Source organism: Cololabis saira, chromosome 5 (assembly GCF_033807715.1).
Source record: "Cololabis saira isolate AMF1-May2022 chromosome 5, fColSai1.1, whole genome shotgun sequence".
NCBI classification, from domain to species: domain Eukaryota; kingdom Metazoa; phylum Chordata; class Actinopteri; order Beloniformes; family Belonidae; genus Cololabis; species Cololabis saira.
The window spans coordinates 7,943,111-7,968,760 of NC_084591.1; the positions used below are offsets into that span (position 1 = coordinate 7,943,111).

The following is a 25,650-nucleotide window of genomic DNA, read 5'->3' on the forward strand; positions in this document are numbered from 1 at the left end:
CACTGAAGACTGAGAACATGTTATGGGTGTGTGTGTGAAAGGCGCAACACCAGTTGAAACAGAAAACAGGAGTCAATTATGCAAATAGGATTACTCAGCCTTTATTCTCTTTTTTCTAGTCCAGGATAAACAATTGGAGATAGATTCCTGCCCATTGTACCAGACAGAACAGATTTAAAAAAAATCTTTATGTTATGTTATTTCAATATCAGTTCACTGATACTGATGTACAACTTTTTTAGAATCAGATGTTCAGATAGTTTCCTTTTGAATGTACTGGTTGATGTCTCTGTGGGTCAGTCAGTGTGATAAAGTTCTTATCACGTCCTTGAAGGAGATGAAGAGCTGGATATAGGTTTTCTCTTGAAATATAGGATATTATAAAGAGTCACGATTTTTAAGCATTATTTCAAATTAAAAGTTATATTCATTTTACTATGTAAAAGAGCTGGAACAATACATTTCTATCTTTATCATTTCAAACATGTTCACCTTCCTCTCCCACCACCTACCTTTTTTACATCTCCATCTGTCCCACTGCCTGCACTGTGTGAAATTATACCTTCAGGTTATCATTCTCTCAAACATTTTTACTCTAAAGCTAATCTATTTAAAATTAATTACTTTTTTCTACCATTAGGACCATGGAGACCTTCGACTTTGGACACCAAAAACCAAAACACACCAACATCGTGTTCCTCAAGACCCACAAAACTGCCAGCAGCACCGTGCAGAACTTGCTGTTTCGTTTTGCGGAGCGTAACAACCTGACGGTGGCGTTGCCGGTACAGTCCTGTGGTCACCAGTTCTGTTATCCACGTATTTTCAAATCTGACTTTGTCCATCCACACACACTGCCAGCAAACATAATCACGAACCATATGCACTTTAGTAAGACCGCATTACAAGACCTGATGCCGAACAACACAATATATGTCACAATTATAAGAGAGCCAACCTCCATGTTTGAATCATTATTCACTTACTGCAGAAAGAGCTGTCAGAGTTTCAAAAGGGTCCGCAATGGTTCATTGGAGGCTTTCTTAAATAATCCCTTAAACTACTACCGACCAGAAGAGGATGATTCTATGTATGCACGCAACTGCTTGACTTTCGACTTGGGAGGAGACAAAGATCGTCCACCGACAGATGTGGCGTATGCACAGGCCTTTGTGGCAGAGGTGGAACGAGCGTTCTCCTTGGTGATGATTTCAGACTACTTTGATGAATCTCTAGTTCTCCTTCGCCATCTCCTCTCTTGGGATTTAGATGACATTCTGTATCTCAAGCTCAACATGCGGGCAGCTACTTCTAAGAAGAGCTTGACACCAGGTCTTTCTGCAAAAATCCGTGTCTGGAATTCCATAGATGCGTACCTTTATGACCACTTTAATGCCTCACTGTGGCGGAAACTGTCAGCTCTAGGTCTAGCCAGTGTGTCGAGGGAGGTGCAACTCCTTCAGCAGCACCAAGAGAGGGTGATGAGAGACTGTTTTGGTGGAAATAAGCCAGTTTTCGGTATTGGTGCCGAAATCAAAAACCCGGCTCTCCGTCCCTGGAAGCCTAATAAAGATGTTGACATAGTTGGTTACGACCTCCCTGCAAATATCAGCCATGAGATGCGGAAGATCTGCCTCAAGTATATCATGCCGGAACTATCATACACAGAGAAGCTTCTTCGTTCCCAGTCACAGCGGTACCTTGAAAACCGTCGGATTCAGAGTCCCCCTAAAACCCTGTTTCAGTGGTAGAGTCAAAATCAACCCTAAACCCTGTAGCAGAGATCAAAAAGGTAGAGGATAAACCTTGAAAAATATTCAGGCCCCATTGCATTCCTGAGCATTCGTTCAGGCCATCAAATAAAAAAATGCTCTTGATGTTTTATGCTTGTTTTATTTTGCTGATTGTATGTTTATTATGTAAGGTGATGTAAGGTGCTATATGAATAAAGTACATTTACATTTGAACAGTCAACACAGTCAACATGAGTGATCCAATTCAATAGACTATGCAAATATTAAAATAGTTATTCAATTTACTCTATTCCTCCAATGAGCAGCCAAAAAATATGCTTGTTTGTGGGACTGTGGTTTAAAGGAAGACTTTGTCAAGTGTTTTCAAGTCTAGAACAAAATATAGATGAATAGGGGTTGGCTCACTCTCTGGCTGAGAAAAGGGAATTGAAACTATTGGAGTTAGAGGACCCATAAAAGGACCCACAAAAGTGTATTTCCCCAAACTTTGCTGGCATGTTGTTGTGATCAAAAGAAAAGGCAAATCCAAGATGGTCAAAGCCTCTTAACTTCTTTGTCTGATAACTAGTAACAGTAACTTTGCATTACCATACGTACATAACAACAAAAAAATATTTTGGGCAAGATTCGATGGAATTAATGTATGCATTATTCATATAAGGCAAGGCAAGGCAAGTTTATTTATATAGCACAATTCAACAGAAGGTAATTCAAAGTAGCAACAAAGCAAAAGCAGATTCTACCTTCCCTTTATACAAAATACTACTACTACTACTATTACTACTACTAATAGTGTCTTTTGGCAGACACTTTTATCCAAAGCGACTTACATCTGAGAGAACGCCCTAGCAGCTTCTGCTCATCCTCCATGTCGATCTGGGTCCTTTGGCAGTTCATGCAAAGTCTTCTGTGACTAACTTGGGTTTTAAAATTGACAGTGATTTTAAACTAGAGAGCCAAGTTAGCGCAGTAGTTAGGTCGGGTTTCTTGCACCTTAGGCAGCTGGCTAAGGTGAAGCCTTTTAACAGCAGGGGGTATTTGTTTAAATCTGTATATGGTTAGCCAACAATTTTGATGTTATTCCCTTTTTATGTTATTTAAATTGTTTTATTCTGGGTGTTTTTTATGCATGTTTTGTGCTTTCTTTTTAAGAGGTTGTCTTTCTATCTTCTATCTGTTATTGTAAACCACTTTGTGATTTCTATCTGCGAAAGGCATTCTCTAAATAAATGTTACCTACTTAAAAGCACCTAAAAGCAGTTTTCATCTATGATCCCCCAAATCAAAACATGTATGTATGATTTTTTTCTCTTTTTAGAAACCCCCTCCCTATCACTTTTTTTTCCTTTTAACGAGTCTATCGAGTAATCTTGGACAGCTTTGATACTTCAAACTTACTGTGAAATCAGGCCCTGTGGCTTAGTTGGTCAAAGCACCTGTCTAGTAAACAGGAGATCCTGGGTTCAAATCCCAGCAGAGCCTCTAAACTCATCTGTCGTTGGATGTGAGAAAGATTAGAGATGTCTCATTCATTCATAGTTCAACCATGGTGGTGAAATGGAAAAATGACATGTGGCTTAAAAAAAAGAAAGGCACATTGAAGGTTTCTTAACCAAAGTTAATTCACATATTCCAGTCTTAAAGTTCTTCTAAGAGTTCTTCTCCTTTTAGTCACTTTAATGCTTTCCTGTTCTTCACTTGTGCCACAAGGTGGGGTTAATCCTCCAATTCTTCTTGACCAAATGTGTATTTCTTTACGTGGTGTGTCTGGCAGACAGTTACTTCCCAAGTGTGACCTCACTTAAAAAGGTCTCTACTTGGTTTGGGAGACTGTGCATGTAACTCAAGATGTTGTAAACCAGGCCTGGATCAAACATACACATGCATACATACGTACATATGGAAAAGAAAGACTCACCACGAAGGCTGGTTAGCTCAGAAGGTCAGAGCCTGGTGCTAATAATGCCAAGGTCATGGGTTCAATCCCCAAACTGGCCAAACTGTTTACTACTAAAACTTGGGTTATTGTTGAAAGTTTCAGATTATAAAAATTGACCTGTCCAGGGGTCTGCCTCTCACCTAAAAATTAGCTGGGACAGACTCCAGCAGACCCCTGTGACCCTGCAAAGAATATAGCATAGATAATGAATGGATTTACCATCAAGTACTTTCTCTGACATACTCACCCATTTAACAAAAGTGTCCATAAAGTGGAAGTACATCAGTTATCAATTCTGTAAAGCTGAAATAAATGTGTATGTTTGATTGAATCAGAAACATTAGTCAACAAAATGTAAACTTTGAAGTCAAGAGTTCGAGTTTTTGGAGAATCTCTACTCTCTCTGTATATTTGCAATAACCCGAGACGGTAGCCAAACTGAAGTGACCTGTAAAGAGTGAATGTGAGGTAGGACACTAGAAATTACTGTCTCAAGTCTCTTGTAAGAGTGGAGCTCAGTTGCACTAACTATTCTGATCAAAGTAGCAACATTTTCAGGACATACGTTGCCTCTTTCCCAATGAAGGCAGGGATCTTCCACTGCAAGCATGAAAAGGAGGAAAGTTGACCACTCCATTTTACAAAACCTAACCTGTTATTTGGGATTAAGGACTCTATTTAGCAAACTGCTTGCACCCTTGAACACGACAGTGCTGGAAGGAGTCTTGAACAGCTTTTGAACTTAAAAGTTGCTGTGAAATCAAGTTTTAAGACACTGAACACAAGTAGGGCGCACCCAGAGTTGAACTGGGGTTCTCTTGATCTGCAGTCAAATGATCTACCACTGAGCTTACCCCCTTACTATCATGACTTGAAATTGGTGGATCCAGATTGTAAGACTGGACCTTAGTTAAACCAACTGCTCCCATCAAAGTGGCAAAATCGTTAGGACCAACGTTAACTGAAGGACTTTAACCTGAATATTCACACTCTCTTGGAAACCTTTTATTATTTGATTATTGACTCGGTCAACTCTGCCACAATGTTCCAGATGTATGCTACCTCTTGGCTGATGAAAGTAGGGATAAGCACCTGACCTCCTGAAACCCTGAAAAGGATGAACTGGGAAACTCCGACACCCCCACAGCGCTGCCTTTACCAACTTTCAGAGATTCAACTTTCTTTTGCGTGCAAGCAAACTGGAAATGCGGCTCGTCTGAGTTTTCCATTAAGACTTAGTTATAAATAATGATTGCAGGACTTGGACTTGTTAGGTGGATGAAATACTTGGTGATTTGAGAGTTTTACAATTTAGCAAACGCGATAGAAGTTTTTCATTGTTTTGAAAACCAGTAGCATCCAAAGCCTAAAACACCACAACATGAAAGTAGGAGTTGCCTATAAAGTTACTTATAAACAGTAAGTGCAGGATTGAGCTTAAAGAATTTAAGATGCCACCTGCACTTTTACTGTAGGTTGTTTTAAGAAATATGCGATCAGACAACCCTCTTGGTCAGGGGGCACCCAGAGTTGAACTGGGGACCTCTTGATCTGCAGTCAAATGCTCTACCACTGAGCTATACCCCCTATCTGCTATGGTGGAGCCAGATTGTAAGAGTGGACCTCAGTTGCACTAACTATTCTGATCAAAGTGGCAGAATCTTTAGGACATACTTTGCCTCTTTCCCAATGAAGGCAGGGATGTTCCCTTGCAAGCATGAAAAGGAGGAAAGTTGACCACTCCATTTTACAAAACCCAACTTGTTATTTGGGATTCAGGACTCAATTTAGAAAACTGCTCTCATCCTAGAACACGACAGTGCTGGAAGTAGTCTTGGACAGCTTTGATACTTCAAACTTACTGTGAAATCAGGCCCTGTGGCTTAGTTGGTCAAAGCACCTGTCTAGTAAACAGGAGATCCTGGGTTCAAATCCCAGCAGAGCCTCTAAACTCATCTGTCTTTGGATGAGAGAAAGATTAGAGATGTCTCATTGATTCATAGTTCAACCATGGTGGTGAAATGGAAAAATGACATGTGGCTTAAAAAAAAGAAAGGCACATTGAAGGTTTCTTAACCAAAGGTAATTCACATATTCCAGTCTTAAAGTTCTTCTAAGAGATGTGGACTGCCTGAGAACTGCTCAAGCAGTCATCTGTAGTGTCTGGTTCTTCTCCTTTTAGTCACTTTAATGCTTTCCTGTTCTTCACTCGTGCCACAAGGTGGGGTTAATCCTCCAATTCTTCTTGACTAAATGTGTATTTCTTTACGTGGTGTGTCTGGCAGACAGTTACTTCCCAAGTGTGACCTCACCTAAAAAGGTCTCTATTTGGTTTGGGAGACTGTGCATGGAACTCAAGATGTTGAGTTACATATACACATTGTAACTCATTACACATTACACATACACATGCGTACATACAAAAAAGAATCGCTTATTACGAAGGCCTGTTAGCTCAGAAGGTCAGAGCATGGTGCTAATAATGCCAAGGTCATGGGTTCAATCCCCATACTGGCCAAACTGTTTACCACTAAAACATGTGTTATTATTGAAAGTTTCAGATTATAAAAATTGACCTGTCCAGGGGTCTGCCTCTCACCTCAAAAATAGCTTGGACAGACTCCAGCAGACCCCTGTGACCCTGCAAAGAATATAGCATAGATAATGAATAGATGCATCATCAAGTACTTTCTCTGACATACTCACCCATTTAACAAAAGTGTCCATAAAGTGGAAGTACATCAGTTATCAATTCTGTAAAGCTGAAATAAATGTGTATGTTTGATTGAATCAGAAGCATTAGTCAACAAAATGTAAACTTTGAAGTCAAGAGTTCGAGTTTTTGGAGAATCTCTACTCTCTCCGTATATTTGCAATAACCCGAGACGGTAGCCAAACTGAAGTGACCTGTAAAGAGTGAATGTGAGGTAGGACACTAGAAATTACTGTCTCAAGTCTCTTGTAAGAGTGGAGCTCAGTTGCACTAACTATTCTGATCAAAGTGGCAACATTTTCAGGACATACTTTGCCTCTTTCCCAATGAAGGCAGGGATCTTCCACTGCAAGCATGAAAAGGAGGAAAGTTGACCACTCCATTTTACAAAACCCAACTTGTTATTTGGGATTCAGGACTCTATTTAGCAAACTGCTAGCACCCTTGAACACGACAGTGCTGGAAGGAGTCTTGAACAGCTTTTGAACTTAAAAGTTGCTGTGAAATCAAGTTTTAAGACACTGAACACAAGTAGGGGTCACCCAGAGTTGAACTGGGGACCTCTTGATCAGCAGTCAAATGATCTACCATGAGCTTACCCCCTTGCTATTATGACTTAAAATTGGTGGATCCAGATTGTAAGAGTGGACCTTAGTTAAACCAACAGCTCCGATCAAAGTGGCAAAATCGTTAGGACCAACGTTAACTGAAGGATTTTAACCTGAATATTTACACTCTCTTGGAGACCTTTTATTATTTGATTATTGACTGTGGTCAACTCTGCCACAAAGTTCCAGATGTATGCTACCTCTTGGCTGATGAAAGTAGGGATAAGCACCTGACCTCCTGAAACCCTGAAAAGGATGAACTGGGAAATTCTGACACCCCCACAGCGCTGCCTTTACCAACTTTCAGAGATTCAATTTTCTTTTGCGTGCAAGCAAACTGGAAATGCAGCTCGTCTGAGTTTTCCATTAAGACTTAGTTATAAATAGTGATTGCAGGACTTGGACTTGTGAGGTGGATGAAATACTTGGTGATTTGAGAGTTTTACAATTTAGCAAACGCGATAGAAGTTTTTCTTTGTTTTGAAAACCAGTAGCATCCAAAGCCTAAAACACCACAACATGAAAGTAGGAGTTGCCTATAAAGTTACTTATAAACAGTAAGTGCAGGATTGAGCTTAAAGAATTTAAGATGCCACCTGCACTTTTACTGTAGGTTGTTTTAAGAAATATGCCATGAGGCAACCCTCATGGTCAGGGGGCACCCAGAGTTGAACTGGGGACCTCTTGATCTGCAGTCAAATGCTCTACCACTGAGCTATACCCCCTATCTGCTATGGTGGAGCCAGATTGTAAGAGTGGACCTCAGTTGCACTAACTATTCTGATCAAAGTGGCAGAATCTTTAGGACATACTTTGCCTCTTTCCCAATGAAGGCAGGGATCTTCCCTTGCAAGCATGAAAAGGAGGAAAGTTGACCACTCCATTTTACAAAACCTAACCTGTTATTTGGGATTCAGGACTCAATTTAGCAAACTGCTCTCATCCTAGAACACGACAGTGCTGGAAGTAGTCTTGGACAGCTTTGATACTTCAAACTTACTGTGAAATCAGGCCCTGTGGCTTAGTTGGTCAAAGCACCTGTCTAGTAAACAGGAGATCCTGGGTTCAAATCCCAGCAGAGCCTCTAAACTCATCTGTCTTTGGATGAGAGAAAGATTAGAGATGTCTCATTCATTCATAGTTCAACCATGGTGGTGAAATGGAAAAATGACATGTAGCTTAAAAAAAAGAAAGGCACATTGAAGGTTTCTTAACCAAAGTTAATTCCCACATTCCTGTCTTAAAGTTCTTCTAAGAGATGTGGACTGCTTGAGAGGGAGGTACAGAAGTGTCTGGTTCTTCTCCTTTTAGTCACTTTAATGCTTTCCTTTTTTTTTTTTTTTTTTTACCTTGTCTGCACACATATTATTGATTGATACCATGACGGTAGAAACCAAAAGTGTATATATGTGCATTATTACTATATGTAATATATACATATATATACGCACACATATGCGTACACATACATAAATATACACATACAAACCCAGTGTTTTTTTTTTTTTTTTTTTTTTTATTTTTTTTTGGGGGGGGAGGGGGTGGGGGGGGGGGGGTGACGACATCCACTGCCAATCCAGGAAGCAGGAACACACGGAGACACACGTCAAGCACTGGAAATCTGCAACAAAAAACCACAAACAAAAAACCACAAACAAAGCACGAAACCGGCACGGAGCCAACCAAAACACGAACAGCAATCGACCTAAATCTTGAGGTCTGATCGCAGTCTGAGCTAAGCTATCGCTACCTAAACCCAAAAACTAGAGAGCCAGCATGCAGGTGAACAAGCCAGTGTGTATGTCTATGTGTGTGTGTGTGTATGTATATGATCATGCGTGTGTGCGTGTGTGTGTGTGTGTGTGTGTGTGTGCATGTGACTAAATGACTATATGTGTGTATGTGTGTGTGTGTGTGTGTGTGTGTGTGTGTGTGTGTGTGTAATAAACCAAACAAAGCTCCACCTGAAGTGTATCTATAGTGGGGGAGGGGGGGGAGCGACCCCGCCACCCGCGAGACCAGAGGCCGACAAGGAAGAGCCCGGAACCCAGGCCACCGGCAAACCCCACAGAGGGGAGAAGTAGGAGGGAGGCAACCCACCGCCTGCGAGGCCCCCCCCCCGCCCGGCGGCGGCCGAGGGGGCCCGCGGGCGGGGCCCCCACGGCGCGGAAAGAAGCAGCCAGGGATCCCGCGGCGGCGGACCGCGACCCAGGCAATCCCCGGCCACCCGGTCCGGGCCGGACACGCGGCCAGGAGGCCCTCACCCTTCAGGCCAACGACCCCCACCCGGCAGGGGGCCAGCCTGCCCGGAGAGACAGAGCCGCCCCGGCCGCCGACGCGGGCAGGCGCACCCGTCCCCCACGAAAGTGGCCCTCCAAGACCAGAGGGGCGCCCCGCCGTAGAGGCAGCGGGGGGGACCGGAGACGGGCCCGGAGAGAGGGAACCCCCCAACAAGGCGACACCCGCGCAGGCCCGACAACGGAGGGCCCCAGACCCAGGCATCCCATTCATTCATCCATTCACCTATCCGATACCTATACTAATAATAATATAATATACTATACATAATAATAATAATAATAATAATACTAATAATAATAATAATAATAATAATAATAATAACCATCTTTGTATAATATAATATTGATACTTTAATGCTTTCCTGTTCTTCACTTGTGCCACAAGGTGGGGTACTCAATTCTTCTTGACCAAATGTGTATTTGTGTATGTGTGTGTCTGACAGTCAGTTACTTCCCAAGTTTTACCTCACTTAAAAAGGTCTCTACTTGGTTTGGGAGACATGTGCATGTAACTCAAGATGTTGTAAACCAGGCCTGGATCAATCATGCACATGCATACATACTGTAGCGGCCCGCTTGGATGAATCACACGCCCCCAATCCCAAACTCCACCCTAAACCCTCAAGCCCTGAGCCCTCACAGACTTTCAGTGACGTCAGCGTCACGTGATCAAGTGTGCGAGGGTGTGAGGGCTCCAAATGGTAAAAATAGGAATGGGACAGCACTTAGCAGAGCGTGGTGCTAATAACGCCAAGGTCATGGGTCCAATCCCCATACTGGCCAGAAAACCGGTGTGGCAATAATTACACGCGCTTTTGTCTGTGTTGACAGGAGTGGACGCAGCTCGTGATCCGCCTGGACATCTGGCACCTGATGCGTCGCTTCAGGCTCCACTGTCGGCGCAGGACGCGTGGGGCCGAGGAGACGGCGCTCCTCATCCAGGACCTCCTGGACACCTTCGGCGGACCCGCAGGACGCAACACCCTGGACATCCCGCTCCTGGACGCTCTCCGCATCCAGGACATCTGGAGTACGCAGAGGTGGCACCTCAGCTGCATTCAGGACCCCCCCGGTGTCCAGCTGTACACCCAGACCGGCAGGCTGACCAAAGGGGGGGTCAGTCTCCCGGTCTACCGCTGCGCCAGGGGCTCCACGTCCCTGGAGTCTTTCCACCTCCACCTCCACCGGTTCATCCCAGGTACGTGCACTTGTGTCTGTCGTCAGAAAAAAAATGTCATTTCATACGAGCTTGAACCTGATTTTGATTCAAACAAATGTCTCCCCTTAGGTGAGTTTCACTTCAAACAGCTCTGGTGCTTCTGTTGCCGTGTGCCGTATTTTAACAGCGTCTGTCTCACCTCCAGCTGCCTGCTCGGACTCAACTCTGGCCCTGCAAACTGGCCGGATGCCAGCCAACCGGTGGAGGCCGTTTGCAGCCAGCTCTGCCGTCTCCATCCTGCCGCCGCACGCGTGGGAGGGATCATGAGGACCCGCTGGTCCCTCATCCACGGAGACTACGTGGCCATCAGGGAGACGGTGGTGGCGAGCCCGAGGCTGATGCTCAGACTGAGATTCAGCTCTTTGAGCTGAATCAGCGGACTCTGTCCCAGTGGTAAGAGCTCCGACACTGAGCCAGAGTCTGTACCTGCATTCGTCTTGTAGTGAAACATCCGGAGCCTGATGTCGACCTGTCTCTGTTTGTCCAGGTTCAGCCGTCGGCAGAAGAGGTGGGAGAGGACCGTGCTGGAGCAGGAACCGGCATCGGCCCTGCTCCGGATCCTCTTCCTCCATCCAGAGGGCTGTCCCTGGTCCAGGGGGGGCAGGGGCAGCCCTTTGACTACAACTGGCCAGAGGAGCAGCCAGGACCCTCCTCCAGGGGCCTCCTACCACCACCTCCTCCTCCTCCAGGGGTTCCGCTGCCTCCTCCTTAGGGCTGTTCGATTTTGCCCAAAAATAAAATCTCGATTTTTTTCTCTCAAAATCCGATTTTCGATTACGATTATGATTATTTTGTGAATTGACAAAAGGCAAAGAAATGATTTCAAATATGCTGTTTTTTTATTGAACATTTGCCCCATTGGGCTTTAAGTGCAAACTTTGCTCTTATTAAACCAAAAATGAATGAATAAAGTGCAAAACTCTGTAAAATAAGTTGAAAAAAAGTTTTAAAAAATATAATAAAATATAAAGTTTTATCTCTGAAAAAAAAATCAGCAAATCAGCACTTGCAAACATACAGTAAGTTATATTTCCAATTAAATAAAACAAGACATTTTCTAATTAAACTAAACTGGGTCTTTGCATGCTAAATAATAATGCAACCCATGAAGGAGGTAGAGGTGTGTAATGTCAGTTATTACATTTGCTATTCACATTTGCAAGTTTTTTGCAAGGAACACGAGCCGGTCTACCGGTGGCATGTTCCAACGCCCCCTCCTACACTAAAGAGCCTCTCCCATGGGGCACTTGTCGCAGGTATTGAGAGGTATTTCCATCAATCATTAATATGGTATCAATCATTAATATGTGTGCAGACAAGGTTAAAAAAAATAAAAAATAAAAAAAAAGTGAAAAATCGATTTTACGATTTTCACGTTTTAACATCGTTCTAATTACATAATCGCGATTACGATTTAAAAACGATTAATCGAACAGCCCTACTCCTCCTACACCGGCCGTGTCCAGGACCACGGTCTACAGGAGGAGGAAGGCAGCCGAGGCTGCAGCCGCCGCAGGACAAGCACCACCAGCAGCAAAAACCAGAAAGCCCATTATGCAGTACACGTGCTCCCAGTGTGGCCAGCCGAAAACGCTGGCAACGGGCCACACTCGCATTGGGTGCACGTCGTACTGCGCTGCTGTTGGTGGCAAGTCTGTGGCGGACTGGAAGGAGGAGATGAAGAAAAAAAAATGAGGAGGTTTTTTTGTTGTATATGGCCCTGCCCCTTTTTAACCTTTCCCCGACCCTGCACCCCAAAACCTGGGACTTGCTGATTGGGCCGGAGCTTCGGGAGCTGCGTGCTGGCCTGCGGTCCCCACCCCTGGTCATCCCGTTGCTGCTTCCACCTGCCTGCTGTGCTGTTGCCGTCCCTGACCCACCAGTCTGGCCCTCGGCAGGAGGGTCCCCCCTTATGAGGCTGGTCCTGCTCAAGGTTTCTTCCCTCCTAAAGGGGAGTTTTTCCTTGCCACTGTTTGGCTTAAGGCTTTTCTCCCACTAGGGGAGTTTTTCCTTGCCACTGTTTGGCTCAAGGCTTTTCTCCCACTAGGGGAGTTTTTATCTGCCATTGTTTATGTAATAATTGCTCGGGGGTTTATGTTCTGGGTATGGGTCTCTGGAAAGCGTCTAGAACAGGGGTCGGCAACCCGCGGCTCTAGAGCCGCATGCAGCTCTTTAGCTCCGCCCTAGTGGCTCCTGGAGCTTTTTCAAAAATGTTTGACCTTTTTTCCTTTTTTTCTTTTTTTTTTCCTTTTTTTTCTTTTTTCTTTTTTTCTTTTTTTCCTCTTTTTTTCTTCCTTTTTCGTTTTCCTTTTTAATCTCGACATTTCGACTTTTTCCTCGACATTTCGACTTTTTTCTCAACATTTCGACTTTTTTCTTGACATTTGCCTTCATTCTAAGGCTTATACAAGACTTTCATTTTTTGCGGCTCCAGACAAATTTGTTTTTTGTGTTTTTGGTCCAATATGGCTCTTTCAACATTTTGGGTTGCCGACCCCTGCACTAGAGACAACTTTTGTTGTATTAGACGCTATATAAATAAAATTGAATTGAATTGAATTGAATTGAATATAGTTTGTACATAAATGTATATATTTGTTTATAACGAATCATATTCAAAGCGAGAACTGATTCACTTCCAGGCAATTTACAGAAAATGTTTTGTGACAGGGAGGGAGGTTATAATTTAAGAGGAAAATATAATTTCAAAAAACAATATTTTCATTCTAAAAGGAAAAGCATGTGTATCTCAGTTGTTGGAGTGGATTTATGGAATGGGTTGGGTGATGGGTTGAAGCAATGTACAAATATAAATCAATTTAAAAAACGGTACAAAAAGGAAGTTCTGGGAAGTTATTTGGTTGAGGAGTTATGTTAAGGAAAGATGGTGTTTGTTAGCTGGTTAGGTGCAAAGGCACAACCAATGGGAAAATCGGTAGCCTATTAGGTAATTGCAGCTATTTATTATTAAGATTTATGTTTAATTTATAATAGAGGTAACAAAGGGGCAGGGTTAAATAAGTTTTACTTCTACCTGCTCCTTTTCGGACACTGTTTTCTTTTTTCCCCCTGTTTGTATTACGTTTTTGTTGTTGTTGCTTTTTTTCTGTATGTTTTGAATTTGTTTTAAAATCTTATATTTTTTTATGTGTTCGAAATAAACAATTCAATCAATCAATCAATCAATCAATCAATCAATCAATCAATCAAACAAACGTGTCTTGTTTTTAATAAATGTGCCTTGTTTCTCTTTCAACCTTGAAGCTTTGTCTCATTCCTTGTTAAAATATACATAAATATAGTTTGCTTATCCACTTGAAATGATTGTTGATTACATGACTGGAACAGATGAGATCCCATCGAGAAAAACCTTATTATTCTTAATTATAAAATAACAAGAACAAAACACCAAATGACCAGGATGACTGAGTGGAAGCAGGATCTGGTTTATTTATATACATTATTTATTTTTTCAGCTTTACTATACAGAGAGGACAGATTCTTGGCAGGTATGTCGTCTGGTTGTTCTCCGGGCCCACGTATCTGAAAGAGAAACACATTTAATATAACATATTAACACATAACGTGGTTTATATCAGTGTTTCTCAATCCTGGTTGGTCCTCGTGGGCCCCTGTCCTGCATGTTTTAGATGTTTCCCTGCTTCAGCACACCGTGATAAAAGTACCTGTGTCATCAACAGAGGTGTGCAGACCTTGATGACAAGCTAATTAGAACCTTTAATTAGAATCAGGTGTGTTGGTGCAGGGAAACATCTAAAACATGCAGGCCTGCATGTTTTAGATGTTTCCCTTCATCATCACACCTGATTCTAATTAATGGTCCTGATTAGCCTGGGTTGCAGGGGCGGAGCAGGGGTCCCAGCCTAGGGGGGGCGAAGCATTCTAGAGGGGCCCTTGTGGCCTAAACATCCCCGTTAAAACATAATCGATAAAAAAATGCCACAGATCAGCCCCTCTGACACACAACCACAGCAGCAGCAACACAGTCAGAACCATCACATGAGGTTCTAGCACCATGGATTTTGCCACTTATTATGCCAAACCTAATTATAAGCCTAATGCAGACTTAAACATATAGGTATCAAACTGGAGATAAAAATCAAATGACATCCAGTCATGTCTATGGAAGCTCATTTCCACCAGTAAAAGAAAAAAATAAGATGAAATCTTAGCTTTAAAAATAAAAATATCCCCACGGTAAGTCATAATTATGACATAAAAAGTCATAATTTCGACTTTCTATCTTATAATTTCGACTTTTTATCTCATAATTATGACTTATCGTGGGGATATATTTATTTTTAAGGCTAAGTTTTCATCTTAGCCATAGATGTCGGATTCGCCGAGTAGCACAATTCAGACACACGTGTTCAACCTACACAACAACAATGTGCGACATGTATTTAACACAATCAGACAGGCGGTCAAACAGTAACAAAAAAATATAGGAAAGGTCATATATTCAGCATTATGACAATGTTATCATAGATAATTAATGTTATGACAGCTTACCAATGATGATTTCATCCAGCGATGGGCAGAAAACCACAACAAAACATATTTCCATCTGGGGTGGGGGGAAAGTAGCACATTGAACGATCCAAAATGCAAAAACTTTAATATTAAAACTTCAAATCCGAACTATTTCCGAACCATCAGCCGGTTTTCCATCGCCGCAAACCTTTTAATCTATTATCTACGGCGAAGTCTCTCTCCATTGAGAGATAGTCTGGCCTCATCCGTGCAGCCTCATCCTTAAAAAGTCTCAAATTCCATTTTTGCTAAAATAAGGCATTTAAATGTCTTCATTTGTCTTAAATCTCAATCCAAGGGTCTTCATTTTATTCATTAAAGAGTTTATTTAATCGTTTTGAGGAGAATCTCCTGCGGATGTTCTAAATCTGTGTTGCCAGGTTGGGAAGGTTTCAGCCCAATTGAGCTGAAAAATATATATTTGGGCTGCTTTTCCTGGTTTTTACTAAATATTTAGGAGAAATTATTAACAAAGAAAGTTTCCATTATGGCAGAGAAAAGTAGAAACTTACACAATAAACTCACTGATAATATATTTGCTTTAATCTACTCAATTTTATTGTAGTTTTTGTTGGGAGCCTGAACTTTTTTTTTAGGGTATTTAGTAATGTGAAGATGAAATGTATTACGCATTTAATAATTTATAGTTTTAACAGAGAATGTAAGATTCGGGCTGGTTTTTCATTTTTTCGGTGGGTTTTACGTTGCATTTGGGCTGGAACCTGTCAGATCTGGCAACCGCAGCACTGGATTTCTTAATGAATCGTCTTTTTGGTCACAATAAACTTGCTCTCATCAACGGCGATGTCCCTCTGGATTGAGAGCATGGTGAGTTTTGATAGTCTGGCCCCATCCATGCAGCCCGGAGAGAGTTTTTAATCAACTTCAGCTGCTGAAACTCAGCATGAGTTTAAAGGCTGAATTATGGTTCTGCGTCAAAACGAGGCCGAGCCTACGGCGTGTGGTTTTTGTACACGCAGAGGACACGCCGTCACATGCGCCGTCACTGACGTGCACCTCCCGAAAATTGTAACTACGCGTCGAGGAGACGCCGACCACACGCAGACCACACGCAGACCGAGAGGGCTGTGATTGGTTCGTTTGAAAGCGAAGCATTTCCGGTTTCCGGTTTGAATCAGTTGTGAACTTCCAGGGCTTTTTTCTTCGTTTATATGTGATTTTTTTTGTTTTTGTTTTTTGCACAATAGTTGTCCTTATTTCTTTGATTTACTGTGACCGGAAAAAGTCGGATAAACCATTCAGAAAAAGATCGCTAACTAGTGGCCGCGGGGGGTACTGCACCGTGACCAAATGGAGAGACGGAGAACTCTGAACGATTCGTGACGGCGTCACGGGTGCGCCGTGTGCTCTGCGTGTGTGTGACGCAGAACCATACCCGCACCTTAAGGCTCTGATGCGACAACTGGCTCGACGCATTCCTACGGCGTAGCCCCACGGCGTAGGTTATGCGGCGACGCGCACCCTATGCCGTAGGCTCTGCGTTGGTGTAAAGGTGCGGGTATGGTTCTGCGTCACACACACGCAGAGCACACGGCGCACCCGTGATGCCGTCACGAATCGTTCAGAGTTCTCCGTCTCTCCATGGCTACGTTCACACTGCAGTCCTTAATGCTCAATTCCGATTTTGTCCCAATTCCGATTTTTTTGTGTGGCTGTTCACATTATCTTTTAAAATGTGTCCTATATCCGACTCGAGTGTGAACGCATCGCGGCCCTGAACTGACCCGCATGCGCAGAGGCGTGGGATGATGACAATGATGGATTTGCATCCAACAGGTGCCTGTGAACTGCCAATTATCCATCAAGCTCCACAATTATCATGTTAACATTAAATCAGATAGATTTGTCAAGGACGTTTCTCTTGCATCTCTATCATTATGCGGGCATGAATTCTCAGAGTTTTGCGGGAGCGGATGAAAACACTGCGGGAGCGGATGAAAACACTGCGGGCGCGGGCGGGAGTGGAACACACACGTTGCGGGTGCGGGCGGTAATGGTCAGAAATGCAGCGGGAGCGGGATGAAGAAAACAGTCCCGCTATAGCAGGGCTCTAGCTCCGCTCCCCGGAGTGTCAGCTCTGCTCTCCGGCGTTCAGCTGGTTTATCACCTAACACACGGTCCAGCTCGTTGTAAAACAGGCAGGTTATGCGACCACGACCGCTTTGCTGATTTGAATCCTCAGCTTCTTTATTTAGTAATGCTTAAAATCAGCGGGTTGTCTCGTCTGATCTGAAGTCGTAGGTGAAAAAGAGGTGAGCGGTGGGGAGGGGAGGAGGAGAGGCGGGGGCCGCCCGGAGGGACCCCCGCCGTCTCCCGTGTCTCCCCCGCGGCTCGGGGCTTGCGTGTGACGTCAAAGTCGCATTAATTCCGACCTGGCTGTTCACACTGAGGTCGCATTGCAAAACATCAGACCTGTATCCGATTTAGAACCACATATGGAAGCGACCTGAATCTGATTTGAAAAGATCAGATTCCATGTGACTTGTGCTGTTCACACTGTCATAAACAAATCGGATCTGAGTCACATATGAGCAAAAAATCGGATTTGGGTCACTTGGGAACTGCAGTGTGAACGTAGCCCATTTGGTCGCGGTGCAGTACCCCCCGCGGCCACTAGTTAGCGATCTTTTTCTGAATGGTTTATCCGACTTTTTCCGGTCACAGTAAATCAAAGAAATAAGGACAATTATTGTGCAAAAAACAAAAACAAAAAAAATCACATATAAACGAAGAAAAAAGCTTCGCTTTCAAACGAACCAATCACAGCCCTTTCGGTCTGCGTGTGGTCGGCGTCTCCTCGACGCGTAGTTACAATTTTCGGGAGGTGCACGTCAGTGACGGCGCATGTGACGGCGTGTCCTCTGCGTGTACAAAAACCACACGCCGTAGGCACGGCGTCGTTTTGACGCAGAACCATAATTCAGCCTTAAACGGACAACATGCGTCTGCGAACCCGTGCATGACAGGGAGACACACACGGGGAGAAGGGACTATTTCTTTCATTTTTATTTTTTAAACAACTTTATCCTTATGAAAACAAGTTTTATACAGTCCAACTTTCCTTATTTTATTCAGAACACTTTTTTTTGTCTTCCTCTTCGGAGTGGGCCCCCCCGGAGCAGTGGGCCCGGGGCGGCCGACCCCCTGCCCCCCCGCCTGCTCCGCTAGTGCTGGGTTGGGAACGGGAACCGCTGATCTGTTTTATACATTTATTGTTGTGGTGCATTTTTTCGTCCAGCAGATGGCGCCATTTCACCGAATCGGGCGCGTCTCCCCCGCTGACCCCCTCGCCACCCCCCACAGAGAAGAACGGGCAGGGGTGGGCGTGGAGGGCGTTCCACAGTTTAGGGGCAACGGAGCAGATGATTATTATTATAATTATTATTATTGTTCTCTATTTTATTATTATTTTTATTATTATTGTCTATTTTATTATTATTATTACTATTATTATTATTATTATTATTATTATTATTATTGTTCTCTATTTTATTATTATTATTATTATTATTATTATTCATATTATTATTATTATTATTATTCTCTATTTTGTTATTATTATTATTCATATTATTATTATTATGCTCTCTTTTATCATTATTATTATTATTCTCTATTTTATTATTATTACTATTATTATCATTATTATTATAATTCATATAACTATTATGCTCTTTTATTATTATAATAATAATAATAATAATTATTATTATTATTATTCATACTATTATTATGCTCTCTTTTATTATTATTATTATTATTATTATTATTATTATCATTTTTATTATTATTATTATTATTATTATTATTATTATTATTATTATTATTATTATTATTGTTCTCTATTGTTATTATTATCATTATTATTATCATTATTATGATTATTATTATTATTATTGTTCTCCATTATTATTATCATTATTATTATCATTTTTATTATTATTGTTATTATTGTTATTATTATTATTATTATTATTGTTCTCTATTTTATTATTATTATTATTATTATCATTTTATTATTATTATTATTATTATTATTATTATTATTATTATTATTATTATTATTATTATTATTATTATTATTATTATTATTATACTAACCGGCCTCTCCGCGGTGCTGCGGAGCTTCATTCCGCATCAGCGCTCCTGGGTCACGTGACCGCCGCGTCCAGCAGAGACGGCAGCGGAGAGGAGGAAGAGTCGCGGGTCCGACTCCGGCAGAACCCAGCAGAACCCGAGCAGAACTCCAGCAGAACTCCAGCAGAACCTGGGAACCGAACCTCCAGCAGAACCTGGGTACCATGGCAACGCGGGACCAACTCCTCAAGTCCATCTGGCACGCGTTCACGGCGCTGGACGTGGACCAGAGCGGAAAGGTGTCCAAGTCCCAGCTCAAGGTGGGTCTGGGACCGGGACCGGGTCCAGAACCGGTACCGGGTCTGGAACCGGGACCGGGGCCGGTGTCGTGCCAAAAAGTGATTGCCTGCCAGAATCTGATTTCTCCCCTGAAAATGTGTCTTTTTACCTGCCAAAAAATGATTTAAAAGGCCAAATACAGTTAATGAAAGGTTGTTTCTACCTAAATATGATTACCGCGGTTGAATTGGTTTGATATTGGATATTGGATATTATGAATTCAACACCCATAAAACTTGTGATACATACCACTGATTTTGGTCAAACCACTTGTTATGTGTTCATGGTCATTTAGACTATATATCACAAAACAGTAATTATTTAAAAAATCATATATATGGGCATATATATGGGCTGATTTAAAAATCATATAGCCTATATGGGCTGATTTAATGTGGTTTAATGAATTCAACACCCATAAAACTTGTGATACATACCACTGATTTTGGTCATATTGCTTGTGATGTGTTCATGGTCATCTAGACTATATATCACAAGAGAGTAATTATTATAAAATCATATTATGGGCTGAGTTAATGAGGTTTGTTTTCATTAAACCTCATTAAATCAGCCCGTAATATGATTTTATAATAATTACTGTTTTGTGATATATAGTATTGTGATATATCTGTTTGGTCAAGAAAATTAGAACTTTTTCAAATGCAGTCTCGCTCACACTGCAAAAACTCAAAATCTTACCAGGAATATTTGTCTTATTTCTAGTTAAAATGTCTCATTTTTAGTCATTTTTAGTCTCATTACACTTAAAACAAGAGTCATCGCCAGAAAAATAACTTATTTGACCATTTTCACCTGTTTCAAGTAAATTTTCAATTGAAATAAGTAGAAAAATCTGCCAGTGGGACAAGATTTATCTTCTCATTACAAGCAAAAAAAACTACTTATTTTAAGTGAAAATCTACTTGAAACAGGTGAAAATTGTTGTTTTTTGAGTTTTTGAGTCTTGTCTTAAATGTAATGAGATTTCTAAACAAGCAGTATGTATGTGAATCCCAGGTACCGGTAATCTTTTCATTTACACACAAACAACAAGCAATGATCAAAATGTATTATTCACATACATAAAATTAAGTAGTTTATAGAAAGACTAGTCTTTCTTGATCTACATAATAATCTCATGCAAAAAGTTGACTTATTTTTTTTGAGTAGATCAAGCACAATATTTGTATCAGTGTGGGGGTTCTGATGGTTCTGATGGTTCTGGGTTCGGCAAGACCCTGCTGGGTCTTTTATCTTTACCCTATAACTTTATGAAAATCAGGTTTAAATCATTGATCTCTGGCTTTTCTGCAGTAAATCAGTCAGATTTTTGAAATTTAAAGCTCCAGATTTTGCTGCTTTGACTTATAATAAATAGTTCAGAAATGACCTGCAGCAACATTTATTCCACTTTTATCTGCATTAGTTTTCAGTTCGAGTTCATTAATAAAATCATTGTTGTTATTTACATTAGAACAGAGAAATTCTGAGTTCCAAGTCAAGTTTCTACTGAAACGACTTTAAACTGGGAAACTCGGAAAGGTTTGACAAAATGTATGTAATATATTTATATATTATATTTTGTATATTTATTTATTATTTTAGCAACAATAGCAACAATAACATCATCATTTATGATAAAAGTGTCACTTCAGAGCTCATCTCAGTTCAGGGAAGCAAGTTAATCAAAAATGACGTTGTGAATTCAGAAAAATTAGATAAAATGTTTTTCAAAAGAAAAAAAAAACAAGCAAAAATGCTAGAATGAAAATGTAAATTAAGTTTAACCCGTATATAAATAAATCCATGGTATAAAAGCTACATTTAGTAAAAGTATGTTGGTTATAGAAAAGGTTATAAAAATTATTTATTTTATGTTCTCATTCATTTAAATAAATAGTTTATCTAAAGGTTACAAACATATTTACAAAAGTTAAAAAAGAGTATTTACGATGCGTGATGAATTAAGATCCAATAAAGTCAGTTGTTTCACTTACTGGGACGTTCAAGTGGGTGAGAGACATTTATCACCAGGAGGATCCAGATTTATGGTCGAGCAAAACAAATGGAATCAATGAGAGAGAAAGAGAAAGAGAAAGAGAAAGAGAAAGAGAAAGAGAGAGTTAGATAATCTTTAACTGAAAGCAAACAGCTCAACTTTATAAAGTATATTATAATTAATTAAAACTTTATTTCCTGCTCAGTTTTTATGAATTAAGGTCGGTTTTCAACGATACATCCGTTGGTTTCTCTCTTTGTAGTTTTTAGTTGAGACATCAGGTTTTTGTTAAATCAACGCCGTTAGACGCTAACGGTGATATTTTATATATTTATTTATTTATTCATTTAGCAACAATAACATCATTTATGATAAAAGTGTCACCCCGGAGCTCGTCTCAGTTCAGGGAAGCAAGTTCATCAAAAATGACATTGTGAATCCAGAAAACCAAGATAAAATAGTTTTCAAAAGAAAAAAAAAACAAGCAAAAATACTTTTAGAAAGAAAATTATTAAGTTTAAATTAAGTTTAACCCGGGTAAATAAATACATCCATGGTACAAAAGCTACACGTAGTAAAAGTATGTTGGTTATAGAAAAGGTTATACAAATAATGAATTTGATTTTATGTTCTCATTCATTTAAATCAATAGTTTATCTAAAGGTTTAAAAACATATTTACAAAGGTTAAAAATGACTAATATGTATTTTATTTACAATATGGTGCGTGATGCTTCCCTGTCCGACGGTCCATGAAGGTATGAAAGTTGCTGGAGGATGGTCTTTTATCCTTAAACTATCTAAATTACACAATTCTTTTAGGTTTTCCGGGGACATTAGGTGTATTTGCACAATGTATTGGTATCTAATCCAGCCCCAATTTTACTCGATATCAGATCATAAATGAAATCGGTGGTATTGAACATCACTAGTTTAGATGCCGACTTCAGGACCAGTCATCAAGTTATTAGTTTAGGATGCGGTGAAAAAACACTTTGTTTTGTTATTTTATTTCATTTTTCTTTATCAAAAGGAGGGTTTTGTCTGTACTTTACTGTTGCTTCAAGTTTCCAGTTTTCACATTTGACTATAAACAGTTACTTCCAAATATACAGTCATGTGACCGAAATAAATAAAAATAGGTTTAATTACAAGTGTTTAGTAGGAGAGTACGTTGTAAAAGAACCTGGAGCCCCTCAGGTAATACAGAAGGAAAACAAAACTTTTTTTTGAGTGAACACTGTTTTTTTTCTACTTTCACAAGGTTTTTTTTTATGATTCTCTATGAAGATACAACAAAACTGCTGTGGAAACGTCTTTATTGGCGCTTGAAGGTCACATGACGGCAGCTAGTGAGATTCTGGTGAAGTTAACTCCTGTCAGGAGTGTGGTTTGTTGAGGACCCAAACGCAGGAGAGCAGGAGGCAGGAGTTGCAAAAAAACAGGATTTATTGACCAAAAACCAAAAGCGCTGCTTGGCAGGATCAAAAAGGATCAGGATCATGAATGACAAAACTGATGACGAGACCATGGAGGAAGGAAACATTACAGACCGACAGGGAGCAGGGAAAGACCAGACCAGATATACACAGGGGATAACGAGACACAGGTGCAGACAATCAGGGCAGATGGAAAACAGGTGGGGCAAAACTGAAAACACAAACTGGGGGAACTGTTCGTGAGAGGAACATGACTCAACGCAAATATTGTCTTTACGTCGTTGAGATTCACCGAGATTTTGAAGAATTGTTTAAGTTTTGCTTCAAAACTTTTATGGAAACTCATCTCGCGGCACGTGAACAAGCCAACGGAGGAATTACGACGTTTGACCTAACTAGTTGGTGGAGTCGGTTTCGTGTTTGTGTGTTTTGGACCGCTGTGTTTTTTATTTCTGCTTGTAGCATCATGGGTCTGATCTCTGCAGGAGTTTCAGAGATATGCAGTAGTGATGCACCGAACTGGAAATTTGTGGCCGAAACCGAAAATAATAATAAACACTTGGCCGAATACCGAATAATACCGAACAATGGTTCTTTGAAGTTTTTCATTTATTTTGCCAATTTTTTCACCATTGCATAAATCAAATAAATGTGCAGTGAAATACCCACCAGTCACAATTTGTCTTACTGAAATTATTGTATATTTTCTCATAATCATTTTTCATTTTCTCCCGTTCAAATACAGTTAATCGGGTCGCGGTGGGCGGGGCTGACCTCCGCAATTTGAAGCTATTTTCTTGGAGGATCTCGTCATATCAGACAGTGAGGGTTCTCCACCGCGTCGGTAGTACGGTCCTTTTCTCTGCTGTGCGTCCCGTGACCGTCCCGTCTCCAGCGGTTTCCCAAATCCAACTCAGACTGGATCATTTCTCGTGTCCTCTGCTTTTTCCCCACATCCAAGTAATGATCTGACATGCTGACATGTTTGCTACATTTAGCACCGCTCGGCGCTCACTCCACGCTGTTCGCTGTTTGATTGCCTCATCTAAACACACCGTTATTAATTGTTCGTTTTTTTCCCCACTTATTCCACCAAACACCGAAAGTGTTTTTTTGCTATTTTCAGCCAAACAATTTCAGTTTCCGAACATTCGGTGCATCACTAATCTGCAGGATCTCCAGGGGTTCCTCAGGGCTCGATGCTGAGGCTCCTTCTGTTTCCCACCTGCACAACTTGGTTCTCGCATCCCCGCTGCACCGATGATACAAGTCCTTCCCGTCGGTATGATCTCAGTCCGGACATCTTCTTCTCCTGATGGATGAAGGAACCTCATCTAAACCTCTCCAGGACCAGTTCTTGGCCCGTCTGTCCACCAGGACGACTTCTCTACCTCTACCTTCCTAGGTGGTGAAACAACCAGGTTGTCATGGATACAGGGTTCAGGTCTCGGTCGTCTCCCACATCCGCCACCGCGGTGCCGTCCTGGCCGGTCCTCCGGTTCCTGGTTTCCATGAACCTGAGAGGTCTCATCTCACCCTGGTTCCTGTATCCATCCTTGTTTTTGTCTCTGAGGGCGATGTAACGCCCCGCGGGGTCGTCTCCTCACGCGGAGGAAAGTCCACCGGTACCTTTTTTTTTGGTTTCTGTTTGATGCCGACGGTCTGATCTCTGGTTCCAGGTTCTGTCCCACAACCTGTGCACGGTCATGCAGATCCCCCACGACCCGGTGGCCCTGGAGGAACACTTCAAGGACGACGATGAGGGCCCCGTCTCCAACCAGGGATACATGCCGTACCTCAACAAGTTCATCCTGGACAAGGTGAGGACCGGGCAGGGGCGGCCGGGGTTCGGTTCTCCTCCCAGCGTTATTTTTATTATTTACTTTTATTGGGTTTCATGTTGGAGACAGAAATGTGTGATCAGCACCGTAGCATCATGTATCAGCTGTAAACGATTATTTCAGTTCTTTATTTATCTGACCTGCTTTTACCGTATCAACCCTCACGGACCCTGAGGTCGTCTGGAACCGGCCTTTTAACCATTCCCCGAACCGGGACCAAAACCCACGGTGAGGCTGCATTCAGCCATTATGGCCCTTATCTATGGAACAGCCTGCCAGAGAACCTCAGGGCCACAGAGAACGTTGATATTTTTAAAAGGAGGCTCAAGACACACCTTTTTAGTTTGGCTTTTATCTGATCTCATTTACCTAGTCTTTTCAGCTATTTATTGTGTTTATTTATTTAGCTCTTTTATTATCTATAAACCTTTAATCCATTTGAAGGATTTTCATTTTATGTTATTTATTATTCATCTTAAGTTTTGTATAGATTTCTCTAAAATTTTACACTTTTAGACATTTTTTACTCTTTTAGTTTTTAGCTCCAGTGTTTCCTCAGGGGGGTCGTCCACACTGGGAGGTGTGCCTGCTCCGCCCATGGGGGTGTCGTCATGGGGATCCCTCAGGCCTGGGTAGCTGGGGGAGGGACTCCACCTTCTGTGTGGGGTCTGCCCTGGTCTGTCCGGGTTGGGGGGGTCTCTGTGGCGATGCTCCTTGTGGTCATGGTCGGTGGAGCTTCTCGGTGTGGACGGCCACCCATAGGTAGTGTTTTCCTCACCTGGATCGTTAGTGCTAAGCCATGTCACCAGTCCACTTACTGTGTGTGTGTGTGTGTGTGTGTGTGTGTG

At 41.6% G+C, this 25,650-nt stretch overlaps 2 protein-coding genes and 7 non-coding genes across 9 annotated transcripts in view; 7 read left to right on the plus strand and 2 right to left on the minus strand.

Moving 5' to 3' along the window:
- The first annotated feature begins 644 nt into the window (after nucleotides 1-644).
- On the plus strand, nucleotides 645-11,245 carry LOC133444540 (galactose-3-O-sulfotransferase 3-like). The gene is made up of 5 exons (XM_061722380.1): nucleotides 645-1,747; nucleotides 8,261-8,294; nucleotides 10,146-10,512; nucleotides 10,603-10,850; nucleotides 11,021-11,245. Exons 1-5 carry the CDS (start codon nucleotides 645-647, stop codon nucleotides 11,243-11,245), a joined length of 1,977 nt encoding a protein of 658 aa, XP_061578364.1.
- Nucleotides 3,163-3,236, plus strand: trnat-agu (transfer RNA threonine (anticodon AGU)). Its single transcript has one exon. It is a non-coding gene; the product is annotated as a tRNA-Thr (tRNA).
- trnai-aau (transfer RNA isoleucine (anticodon AAU)) lies at nucleotides 3,679-3,752 on the plus strand. The gene has a single exon. It is a non-coding gene; the product is annotated as a tRNA-Ile (tRNA).
- trnac-gca (transfer RNA cysteine (anticodon GCA)) lies at nucleotides 5,209-5,280 on the minus strand. The gene has a single exon. It is a non-coding gene; the product is annotated as a tRNA-Cys (tRNA).
- trnat-agu (transfer RNA threonine (anticodon AGU)) lies at nucleotides 5,566-5,639 on the plus strand. Its single transcript has one exon. It is a non-coding gene; the product is annotated as a tRNA-Thr (tRNA).
- trnai-aau (transfer RNA isoleucine (anticodon AAU)) lies at nucleotides 6,138-6,211 on the plus strand. The gene has a single exon. It is a non-coding gene; the product is annotated as a tRNA-Ile (tRNA).
- Nucleotides 7,668-7,739, minus strand: trnac-gca (transfer RNA cysteine (anticodon GCA)). The gene has a single exon. It is a non-coding gene; the product is annotated as a tRNA-Cys (tRNA).
- trnat-agu (transfer RNA threonine (anticodon AGU)) lies at nucleotides 8,025-8,098 on the plus strand. Its single transcript has one exon. It is a non-coding gene; the product is annotated as a tRNA-Thr (tRNA).
- Nucleotides 11,246-19,337: 8,092 nt separating the features above from the next.
- Nucleotides 19,338-25,650, plus strand: part of swap70b (switching B cell complex subunit SWAP70b) — a 60,913-nt gene continuing 54,600 nt past the window's right edge. The window contains exons 1-2 of the mRNA XM_061720884.1: nucleotides 19,338-19,505; nucleotides 24,641-24,781. Coding sequence (XP_061576868.1) covers nucleotides 19,410-19,505; nucleotides 24,641-24,781 — 237 coding nt within the window. The 5' untranslated portion in view covers nucleotides 19,338-19,409. The remainder of the gene's footprint in view (nucleotides 19,506-24,640; nucleotides 24,782-25,650) is intronic.

Excerpts from the sequence above, each read along its gene's own strand:
- LOC133444540 (XM_061722380.1), top strand. The coding sequence starts at position 645 with ATGGAGACCTTCGACTTTGGACACCAAAAACCAAAACACACCAACATC. Across the intron at positions 8,295-10,145 it reads GTGGACTGCTTGAGAGGGAG|GAGTGGACGCAGCTCGTGAT; the intron begins GTACAGAAGTGT and ends CTGTGTTGACAG. Across the intron at positions 10,851-11,020 it reads ACGTGGCCATCAGGGAGACG|GTTCAGCCGTCGGCAGAAGA; the intron begins GTGGTGGCGAGC and ends CTGTTTGTCCAG.